General features: G+C 47.8%; 1 protein-coding gene across 1 annotated transcript; it reads right to left on the bottom strand.

The window, feature by feature from the left end:
* Positions 1-359: 359 nt before the first annotated feature.
* On the bottom strand, positions 360-11,847 carry LOC121007926 (nuclear factor 7, brain-like). Its single transcript, XM_040440191.1, has 9 exons — positions 11,631-11,847; positions 8,157-8,231; positions 6,706-6,866; positions 2,883-3,323; positions 2,713-2,808; positions 2,364-2,597; positions 2,072-2,094; positions 1,851-1,981; positions 360-1,052 (listed from the first exon to the last, which is right to left on the bottom strand). The coding sequence occupies exons 1-9, from the start codon at positions 11,845-11,847 to the stop codon at positions 514-516; spliced, it is 1,917 nt and encodes a 638-aa protein (XP_040296125.1). The 3' UTR covers positions 360-513.
* Between the last annotated feature and the right edge of the window lie 87 nt (positions 11,848-11,934).

Below are 11,934 nucleotides of genomic sequence, written 5' to 3'. Positions count from 1 at the left end.
CAAGGAAGGAAAAAAAAAAACAAACAACAACTTCACCTCCCCTTAGGGATGCCTCTCTGTGCAAAGCCCCTGTAGGGACAGGAAAACACTGAAGGACGAGTGGATGGGGGCTTTTAAACTATTCCTGCCCCTACAGAGGTCAATCTCATCTGTAGCCGTCATGGTCGATGAAATGGAAATATTGTATAGTCATGGGGCTGCGGGATTATGAGACTCTTACCCGATACAGTAGACTTGGACTACGGACTTCTGTATGTGTTACAGGGGGATTACAGACGAGTGCACTGATCAGAGCTCAAATAAACCTGGAGGGACAAGCCCCCATTAATTCACTGCTTGAGTAAAGGACACGTACAACATTTTAGTCACTGAACACATTTTATTTCCATTAAAAAATAAAAAGTTGCAAAAATCAAGTTTGTGAACTAAACAAGAATTCTAAATGGCGACACTTCAACAATATTTCCTGGCATAACAAAACAAAAAGAAGCTTTACGTGACAGGGCAGTGCCATTAGTCATGGACGAAACGCAGGGGCTGAGCATTGAGGCCGGAATCATGCAGGAACGGGGACAGGTAAGGATACAGCTTCTCAGTGAATGTGGCTCTGAACGTGTAGATTGGAGACATGTCATCAGCGTTGTAGAAGGACATCTGGCCTCCCTCGTAATCTACGTACACTCCGATTCTCTTCGGCTTGGCGTTCAGGATCAAGGTCTTGGAAGGAGACTCCAGAGCCTTGTAGGCATTACCGTTCCTCAGCCAGATGGCCCAGTAGCCGTTCTTGGGGTTCAGCTTGATCTTACCCTTGCGGTTGCTTGACTCGCTGGCCATGCCAACATCCCAAGCGGTCTTCTCTCCCACCTCCACCTCCCAGTAGTGGCGGCCAGAATCAAAGCCCTGAGCTCCTAGGACCAGGATGCACTGGCTGAAGCGTTTGGGATTGTCAGGGAGTGGGAGCTTAGAGTCTCCATATTTAACACTGGTCATATTATCGGACAGAACTAGGTTGGGGTGCGCTGTGAGAGGGTCTAGCACCATTGGAGTCAGATCTGGACAAAAAAAAAAGAAAGAGATTTTAGGAGTGCACTTTGACCCTGTAGATCTTTTCAGCAGGTCTGCTACTGAAGTATAAATTCAGGAGACTAGGATACTCAATCTCTACCCAGGATGCATCTAAGCTGCCAGTACCCTCTGAAGGCAGCCTACAGCTCGTCTGTTCTACTCTGCCAACAAGTTTATTTAATGCTGACATTCTGCAGCGCTTTACAGACATTACTTGTTCTCCCAATGGAGCTTCTAATCTAAGGTCCTTATCCGTTTGTGTTTGGAGTGTGGGAGAAAACCAGAGCACCCAGAAGAAAAATAAAATATCAAACACAGGGAGGACATACAAATTCCATGCAGATGTTGTCCGTAGTTGAATTCAAACCTAGGACCCCAGCAAGACACAAAGGCTAACCACAGAGCCACCATGCTGCCCCAACTCGTTTTTATTGGTCACAGAGCAGCCACTCCGTAATAAACCATTCCCATTACGACAGGAAAACAATTACTGTATAAAGCGAATGTTAATTACATTTAACTCCTATCATGTGAATACAGTCTAATGCTCCATCAGTCACTTAAAACTGTGGTGAAGGCGACTGTAGTATTCTGTAACACGAGCATTGGCCCCATGATCCCATCACAGCCAAGAACCATCAAGAAGACACCTCTATCACAATACAAGTGGTAGACTCCATATTTTGGTGCAGTATTCTACAATAACCTGAGGACATGCACCAATAAGCTGGGGGGGGGTAGAAGAATCAATAGTGAAAATTTTTGTGGGTTGTGTCTGCACTTACGTGGAACAATGAAAGATTTAATCTGCTTCCAGATTGTATACTGAATAGGCCCTCTAAATGTTCCCTGACACAGGTCCTTGGAGAGAAGACTATTCCCGGAAGACGTGACCTCTTTCTGCTGCGCCTGGCACCTGAAGAGAAGAGAAAATACTGTCAATACTGTCAACTGCTTAAAGATACAGAGTCTATGAGAACTGCGTTACACTACAACAGAAACTTACTTTTCAATGAAAGACTTGATGTCCTACAAGTGGGAAAAAGAAAACAGAAGTGAGTCATGTAGGTAAAGCAAAGCCATTATACAAGCTTAAAATACTTTAAAATGGTCGTCTCTGGTCCTGACGTGGATAAACATGGGTGCACTAGCTGATATACTGACAATGAAGTAGTTTCAGATAGCACTCCATCACTGACAGATATAGCGAGTGAGGGCCAGCTCTATTTTACATTATGGTATAAGCAACCAGCACCACAAATCCTACACAAGGCAGGACAGTAGGTAGCAGTACTTACAGTGAGGAACGAGATGGAGTCCATATCATTCATCCGCTCATCAGCAACCGTGATGGTCTGTTTAATGTTGTCCTGGTTCTCCTGCATCTTCACCATGTTGCTCTCCATCTCTTTCAGTAGGTTTTCTCCCTGTTCCTGAAGCTGCTCCAAAAGCTTCTCCTCTCGCTCCTTCAAGAATGTGCGCAGCTTCTCAAACTCGGACACAATGTGCTCCCTGAAGTCAGATATATTGGTCTACGGGGAAGACATGATTAGAGTGAAAGGTTTACTATACACGAAGATGGATGAAGGTCCTAGGTCTGTACAATCACAATACAGCTACTGTGGATTACAGGGACCGAACGCTCACCTTGTGCTGCTCAACCTTCTCGCTCTGCTGGCTGGTCAGCTGTTCAGTCACCTTCAGAGCTTCTTCTAATGGAGCCACAATGGCCGACAGTTCTGCCTGGAGATGAAGTCATGATCACTAAGCAAATTTAAGATCTACAACAGACTGAGGAGGGCCTCCTTACAACGTACCCTGTACACTCCCACTGCATCAAGGATGGGCAGGAAGGTGTGACTTGCGTGTTTCAGAGAGTCCCGGCAGATGACGCAGCTCAGTGTCCCATCATCTTTACAGTACAGCTTCAGCCTCTCGTCGTGCTCAGGACAGTTCTCTGATGGTTTAGGTTTCTCGGAAGGTTTAGTCGTGTTCAGGGCAGCAGCGGTACCAACCGTCTTCTTCACCAGGTTAGCCAGGGCTCTATTGGTGGTGTACCTCTTCTCAGTGATGACCTCCTTACAGTCAGGACAGGTGAAGGATTCCTGCCCGTTCCAGGCCTTGTCAGCACAGTTACGGCAGAAGTTATGGCCGCATTCCACCATGACTGGATCCTTGAAGAGCTCGCTGCACAGAAGGCAAGTCAGTTCTTCAGCAAAATCCCCAGATGCCATCACTGAGTTTTCGACCTTTACTTTCTACAAGAGCAGACAATATTAGAGTCAGTGGACATTTCCTTCAGAGACACTAAATGCATGACAGGACGGGAAGGATTCATTTGCTTCCACTGAGAGGAATAGAAGTTCATTAGAGGTTATACTAAAAACAGCTCTTCCAGGTCACCCTGACAAATGGCTCCTGAAAGAGCACCCGGATTGTAGAGGCTGTCCGCCATGGCAATATCGGGACCTGCACTGCACAAACAGAAATGAAGTTATCACATAGCAACAAAGCATCTTGAGACCCTGCATGATTACTGCAACACAAGTCTGAAGAAACTCTTAATGGATAAAAAAAAAGCAGATACATCCATGAGAGACTGAATGTGAGGTGTTGGTTGGACATAATGTCCAGCTGGAGTAATAATGGAACACAATGAACACTGTGTATATATACACACACACTTTAGCTGATCAAACCCAGCAGCCATATTCAGAACACAGCCCAAAGAAGAACAGCAATTTTTGGCCTGGTCAAACATGGAAGCTGCAGGAGATGAGGGACACATGAAGAGTCTGGAGACCGCTCATCTCAGCCAAGAAAATGCAACAGAACAAAAAAAAAGGGGGGGGGGGGGCAGCAGAGTCTATGAGAACTGCGTTAAACAGGGTAAACAGAATTAAGAGTTTACCTTCCCAAAATCTTATGTCCAAACGGAGGACACAAAGGCTTCACACATGCGCCATTTAAGCTGCCAGAAGAGTGATAGACAATTCTGATCCGATAGGTTTGTTTTGTCACTGCTCGCCCTCGTTGCTTTTCTGTACAGCACTGTACACATTATTGGACACAACTTAAAGAGGTGGTTGTTGGAGATGTGAACACTGGAGGCTACTTTCACACTTGCAGCAGAGTTATCCGGCAAGCAGTTCTGTCACCGGAACTGCCTGCCGGATCCGTCAAAACGTATGCCAACTGATGGCATTTGTGAGACTGATCAGAAAAATGCATTTAAATGCCGGATCAGTCTTTCCGGTGTCATCCGGCAAAATGGATGCGGCATTTATTTTTCACCTTTTTGCGGTCTGCGCAGAAGGACAGATCCGGCATTTTGAATGCTGGACCCGGCACTAATACATTCCTATGGGGAAAAAATATATATATAAAAGCCGGAGCCGGCATTCAGGCGTCTTCAGTTTTCTTCACCGGAGATAAAATTGTAGCAAGCTGTAGTTCTCTTTTGCCTGATCAGTCAAAAAGACTGAACTGAAGACATCCTGAACGGAATGCTCTCCATTCAGAATGCACGGGGATATACCTGATCAGTTCTTTTCCGCCATTGAGCCCTTTTGACAGAACTACGTGCCGAAGAAGAAAAACGCTAGTGTGAAAGTACCCTTAACTGCAATTCTTAAGAAATGAGGAAGATTCATCAGTCATTAGCGAAAAAGAACCATTTTAAAAATAGATATTTAACTTTATAAAAATATTTCTCCACTTCAGGAAGGGGGCGAATATCACCACCTTTGTCCAGATCTGATATAAAAAAATATAAATAAAAATTTCAGCAAGACAAAATTTTCCTCAGATCTTTAGAACTGCGCAGTCAGAAGTATTTAGACTTCACTGAACAGTCTGCATGTCACAGCACAGATCTTGGATTGTTGTTCACCAGGATGCAACTGAAACGGGCAGCACAACATAGCACAGTGCCACCAACACAGGGCAAGAAACCCCCGATAACTGGCAGCAGACTGCATCATCCATTACAACTTGTTCAGAGCGAGCTTTCAATAATTAGCACAAACTAAAGCAACTCTTCATAAGGGCTCATGCACATGGCTGTAGGTTGGGCCTGCAACCGAGCAGTATTTTTCACAGCTCTGATGCAAACCCATTCATCTCAATGCAGCCACAGAAGATGTGGGCAGCATAGCCGTGTGCTGTACGCATCCGCAAGTCCGTTCTGCCACCTTGCAAAAAAATAAGATAAGCAGCAGGCTCTTGGCTGGACCATAAAACCAGGTACAGTCATGTGCAGGAGCCCTACAACCGAGTGCGGGTGTACAGACATTTCATCTAGCAAATAACACATTACAGGAAGTCGCCGAACGCATCCATAACCCTTCACCCCTGCTTGGTGTTGCGGTGCTATACGCTAGCCTTTGTTATTGGCAGAGATGATTCCTAAACATTCTGAAATGTTTAGGTCTTTCACACAGTCGATGGCAAACTTCTCTGTGTTCTGGTTAGAGAGCAGAGCGACTACTGAATGAGTCAAGTCTATTATAGAACATGCAGCAGAATTCTCAGCATGGACTCAATCCATGCAGAAAAACCGCCCATGGAGAGACCCCATTCAACTGAACGGGTTTTGTTCCAGGTGCTGGACAGTGCCTGCACAGATGTCACCCACGTGGAGTTAATCTTAGAAGGGGCTTCTCCCACCTGGACAATCTTTTTTTTATAAATGAGGATCAGATAAATGCTCCAGGTTGGGCTGCTAAAATCCCCAGGGGAAGCTGCCAGCAGCGTGTCGTCAACTCTAGGCTGGGGGAGGGGAGAAGTATGAGGAGCTTCTCCTCTGAAGCCCATAATTCCCAGCAGGGAACACGGACAGGGTCCTTCCACTGGAACTACCATTTTAAAGTATCAACCTGAACCATAACAGAAAAAGTCAGACAACTGAATGCATTTCCCCACCTTAGTAGGTAAAGGCATGGCACAGATTGATGGGGATCCCAGCACTGGGATCCACAACGATCATGAGAATAAAAGGGACCTTCAGCTCTTTCTCTGCACAGCACCGCTTTCACCCAAGCACAATTGTATTGACTTGAATAGGGCCCTACTGCAGCTATTTGCAGACAGCAGGAGGGTGGAGTGGCATTGTAAGGTAATAAGAAAAAAAAATCCCCATCAAATCCAACATATAATCCTAGTGTTGATCCAGAGGAAGCCCAAAAAAAATAAAAAATAAAGTAAAAAAAATTCTTAACATTCAAGAAAGGCATCCAGACCATTCTAGAACGTGTTCAATGAATCTGCCCACCGGGATAAATCATAGTGGGTGCCACGGCCCCTTCATTCTAGTGATCGTGTGGGTCCCAGCCGACTGGCACTGCAGATTGCATATTTGGTTATGCAATTATATTTCTGCTTTGCCATTGTGAAACCTTCATGATATACCCCCCAAAATGAAAGTGGGGGAAAAAAAAAGGTTTAGAGAAAATATATATCAAAACAGCCCTATGTATGAAAAACTATTAAAACATCTGCATATGACGTCAGTATTAAAAATGAAGAGGAAATGAGCGGTTTATTCATGTGCAGGGCGACATACAAGACGTGGAGTTACAGACCATCCCACTGAAGTGGCGAGCACTGGTGGAGCAGACTGAGATTTGGGGCTCGCGTTACCTTCGGTTCAGGATCCTCTTCCTCCGTTTTCCTTTTCAGGGGAGCTTTTCCATTCTCTGCGACATCTGAGCTCGTACCATTTGTCACTTCAGCCTCCTCCTTTATTGGTTTGGGAATCACCAACCGTGTTTTGTCAACCCACTCATTTTGTCGCCGATTCACTGTGAAGGGAAAATTGAACTTGCAATATAATTTCATAATATAAACGAGAGGATTGTGAGCTCCTGACCAACCTCTAACTTACCAAGGTTTACAGCGCCGAACTCCGGCAGTGTAATTGCCCGTATAAGCCGCAAAATTGCAAATATCGGGCAACTGAACCTTAGCAAACATATAAAAACGGCCTATTTATTCCAAAGGGATCTTCTTCAAACATCAAGGAGACAAGACGGGATTCGCCGAGGATAAGAATCAAAGACTGGAAGTGATGAGCAATGTGTCAGAAGCCACGTCTGAGCTGGACACTTGCTACCAAATAAAAGATTTTAAAAAAGAAAAATAAAATTGCCAAGTAGACGGCAAACAAAGATTAAGGTGCCTGGAGAACCCCCCCACCCGTCCCAGGTCGTAGGCTCCCCAACCAGGCACAGAAGATAGTGGTGAAGATGAATAAGGGGGGGGGGAGGGTGTAGGAGTCTGCCCTAAAGGAGAAAGCAGTACAGGGCATCCAATATAATTAGTGTGCACCCACCCATCATCACGCCGGGGCTACAGAGCCACTTAGAAAAAAAGTCAACGTGAAGTTTTCAGACGGAAGACTTTCATTTATAGCTTAGGTCACACGGATAACAGAAAAACCTGGAACAAAGAGGAGAGGCAGCAGGTGCCGCAATGGATGATACGGAAGGGCCACAGAAAGGAAGGGGAAATAAAGCTAAAGTATCAGAGCAGAAATGAAACCCGAGGGCCTCACCTTCTGCTTCGAATATTCTATATAATTGACAGGGAACTTCCCCGCATCATTTTCTGCTGGGACATTCATGGGATTAAGATCTGGTTTAGCAAGAGAATATTGATTGGGAAGTAACATTTCCCTTTGGCTTCTGGTGAATTTTCTTCCCACAGAAGGGCTTACCGATAAGGCCGCCTGTCAGCATCACGTATCAACTGCCAGGGGTCGGAGGAGAGAGATCCACACGGCGGCACAACAGCTAGGAACGTTTAGTCCAGTGCCCAGGAAGGAACAGTCAGAGCGGCTGCACTGGACATAAAGGGGGAGAGAGAAAACCTGCAGCCAATTCACCGCCTCATAAGGGACAACTGAAGATCAGCTCAGTAAACAGTCCAAAAGCTCGATGTTCGGTTTAGATTACCACTGAGACGCTCAAGAACGCGGGATTAGACGATTTTGAACGATTGGCGCCTCCTAAATGACGGAGGTGCTCTGATTAGACGCAGAGATTATTCACACACACCAGGAACAGTTACCCCCCCCCCCCCCGATTACTTACAACCAGCGTAATGCACATAGAACTCCTCCCGGCCGGCCTGCTTGTTCATTCTGGTTTTCAGAATTTCTGCATCATCTGTAAGGGAAAAGGAGATGTAAAAATAACTATATTTACAGCGTGCAGGTGGCCACATCAAAACCGAGATTACAACACCCATCCTCCACCAAGAGCCTCACTGTCACAGTGCCAGGATCAGTCCCTACAGACCGGCGCACCCCCAGCCGAATAGGTTTGCTTCAGATCTCTGTGGTTTCCTGAGCGGCTTTGCTGTGTCAGGGGCGTTCATCGCAACCATACCGACACTGCGGCAGACTAACCCTGTCCTCTGCTCGTGGACACCCCCCCCACGTTATTAAAGGGCATCACCTCCCTGGGAAGGATAAGAATCAGGCAGTTAGATTCCCACACACCCGATCCTTAACCCTACACAGCTATACGTCTGAGCAGATTACCGCACGCCTAGATAAGACAGGACGGTCAGGGCCCTCATACATGGGTCCACAACCTTCCAATTATCTTACACAGGGTAGGGGATCATTTAGCTTGGTGCAGGTTCAAGCACTGGGACTCCATGGGGGTCGCAGGTGGAGTACGTGCACTAGCTCCATAGAGAATGAATGGAGCGGCAGTGCACCGGCTTACAGGGAAGCAGTCACCTACTGTGCTGCCCTCACCGAGCGTTCTGTTACCCTCAACATATAAATTACACTTCATTTCATTTGCAGACAAATTCAATAAGTATTAAAGGAAACCTGTCACCAGGATTTTGTGCATAGAGCTGGGGACATGGGCTGCTAGATGGCTGCTAGCACATCTGCAATACCCGGTCCCTATAGCTCTGTGTGCTTTTATTGGGTTAAAAAACCTTTCTGATCCATATGCAAATGACCTGATACGAGTCCTGTGTCCGGAGAGGAGTCAAGCGGTAAGGAGCCCAGCACCGCCCCGTGTCCTCCGAATCTCCTCCTTGCTGGCTGACGTCAGAGCTGGAGCCCCAAAATCTTGCGATGCGCGAGCTAGCGCATGCGCAGTGTCGGCATCATGTTCATTCCCTGTGCTGGCATCAGCACAGGGAACGAACTACGCATGCGCTAGCTCGCGCATCGTGAGATTTCGGCGCTCCAGCTCTGACGTCAGCCAGCAAGGAGGAGATTCGGAGGACGCGGGGCGGTGCTGGGCTCCTTTCCGCTTGACTCATCTCCGGACACAGGACACATATCAGGTCATTTGCATATTGATCAAAACGGTTTTTTAACACAATAAAAGCACACAGAGCTATAGGGGCCGGGTATTGCGGATGTGCTAGCGGCCATCTAGCAGCCCATGTCCCCAGCTCTATGCACAAAATCCTGGTGACAGGTTCCCTTTAAGCATTTTGTACATCCCGCTTTTTATGTAAATTAACATAAGAGTCCTATCTTACTTGTGTGACCAGAGAAGAGTCATTTTTAAGCTCTGACTCACCTCAGGGTAATTTGCATATGGATCAATAAAAGCACACAGAGCTATGGGGATTTGCGGATGTGCTAGCGACCCGTGTCCTCAGCTCTATATCCCGGTGACAGGTTCCCTTTAAGTCTCACACGAGTCTTCCAAAATGGTTAACCCCACCCCCCACCAATCTAACTATACTGCAATCGCTAAGGCCTCTCCTCAATGTCACATCCAGGCACGTGGCCTCAGCAGATCAGTGAATGGCACTGAGCTGCAATACCAAGCACAGCCACTACATGGCGCTGTGCACGGTCTACTCTGAAGCACTGTTGTAAGACCCCCGCCAGTCTGATACTGAACCTGTTCTTAGGCTCGGCGATCAATAGTCAATGCTTGCGAAACCCCTTTAACATTACACACAGATAAGGACTCCGCCCGGAGGACAGGCCACCGAGCCCCTGTAAGTCTATTAGAGCTCGGCATGTATACTGGATAGTCTGAAGGATCGTCAACAGGGGACACAGCTTTCACCAATGCCCCCACCACACGGCCATTGTCCTACAGCACACCTATGAAGGTAACGGCACCTTTGTCTTTCTTCACACTTGCAGAAGCTGGAGAAACGATCTTTGATTCATATGCAAATGAGAACTTGCACGTGCCCGGGGGCGGCGGTCACTGCTGGAGCCCCGGCTGCTCGGCCTCATTGTTTCCCTGCCCGCGATCCCGCGCACTGCCTCGCCGGGGCATGCACACTGTGATGCCCATTGTTGGCAAGGCATTGCTTTTACTACTAGGCGTGCGCCCTTTACCAGCGCATGCGCTGTAGTTAAAGTGATGCCATGCCCACAATGGGCATCGCAGTGTGCATGCTCCTGCCCAGCAGTGCACAGGATCTCAGGCAGACCGAAGGATGACGCAGGGGAATAGGAGGGCAGGTATATGCAGAGGCTGGGGGCAGGGAAACAATGAAAAGAAGGCAGAGCAGCCCGGGCTCCAATACACTGAACCCCTCCCCCGGGCAAGTGTGAAAGCTCATTTGCATGTGAATTAAACTCGTTTTCCAGTTTCTGCAAGTCTAAAGAAAACAGAGGTACCGTTACCTTCAGGTGGAGGTGCGCTACAGGACAATGTGAGCGCTGCATGTGGCCATATGGCTGGTCTGTCTGCGGCTAAGAAGACGGGGGAGGGGCGGCCCTTCACGCTGCATGAGGCTTCAGAGTGAGGGGGCGTGTCTCAGCAGTCCAATCTGATTGGCTGGCAGGGAGCTGCTGGCTACAGCAAGTGTGCATGGGAAGTGAGGGAAGGCCGGTGTGGCCTCAGAGGACTGGCAAGAGCAGCCATCTTGAGACGCTCCTCATTGTGAAGGTTTAAACCGCCGCAACTGAGGGGGGAAACCTGTGCTACATGGAGGAACTAAAGATGGCTTCATGCATAACGCTGCAGTAACCTAGGCCAAAATAGATTTAGTGTTACCCTTTAAGATGGCCAAATATCTCTAAAAGCTACGAGCATATTATACCCTTATGGACGGGGATATGTAACGGTAACTGGGGGGAGGGGGACACAGTATCCATCCGCCCTACATACAGTGAGGTAGATACACAGCAGATAACCAGAGTCCATCCTGCTTACTGTATACGGAGTATAAAGACGTATATAGAGGGTATTATATAGTGGTACCGCACTGTACCGACAGGGTATTATATAGGGGTATCACAGCATAAATACAGTACATGTATATAGGGGGTTTCACACGGTTATAGATGTATATAGGGGTACCGCACAGTATAGATGGGGTATTATATAGGGGGTATCACACGGTATATGGGGGTATCACACAGTATAGATGTATATAGGGGTACCGCACAGTATAGATGGGGTATTACACGGTATATGGGGGGTATTATATGGAGGTATCACACGGTACAGATGGGGTATCACACGGTACAGATGAGGTATCGGGGGTATCACACGGTACAGATGGGGTATCGGGGGTATCACACGGTACAGATGCACACACAGGGGGTGAGTACTTACGGAAGGATCCGTCCTGCCTCTTGCAGGAGTAGGTGGCCCCGATCTGGACGACCACATCTTCCTCCACGTCCTCGTCTTCTCCGTCTCCGCCATCATCGTTCTCATCGTCGTCCTCCTCGTCCATGGGCTCCTCGGGGTTGTTGTCCGCATCCTCCCCGGCCGCCGAGTTGTCTTTCTTCTCCAGCTCGGAGACATCGGGCTGCGCTACGGAGGCCATAATGGCGGAGCACGTGATCGGGGGGCGAGCGGGAAACGGCAGCGGGAGGCCTGGAAACTATCGCCTCACACACACAGGGGGGGGGCC

This window comes from Bufo bufo, chromosome 7 (genome assembly GCF_905171765.1).
Source record: "Bufo bufo chromosome 7, aBufBuf1.1, whole genome shotgun sequence".
Lineage (NCBI taxonomy): Eukaryota > Metazoa > Chordata > Amphibia > Anura > Bufonidae > Bufo > Bufo bufo.
Note: the sequence above shows the minus strand (reverse complement) of the source record. Positions and strands in the feature narration are given on the sequence as shown.

Excerpts from the sequence above, each read along its gene's own strand:
- LOC121007926 (XM_040440191.1), bottom strand. The coding sequence starts at position 11,847 with ATGGCCTCCGTAGCGCAGCCCGATGTCTCCGAGCTGGAGAAGAAAGAC. Across the intron at positions 3,324-6,705 it reads AAGAGGATCCTGAACCGAAG|AAAGTAAAGGTCGAAAACTC; the intron begins GTAACGCGAGCC and ends CTGCTCTTGTAG. Across the intron at positions 1,982-2,071 it reads ATCAAGTCTTTCATTGAAAA|GTGCCAGGCGCAGCAGAAAG; the intron begins GTAAGTTTCTGT and ends TCTTCTCTTCAG.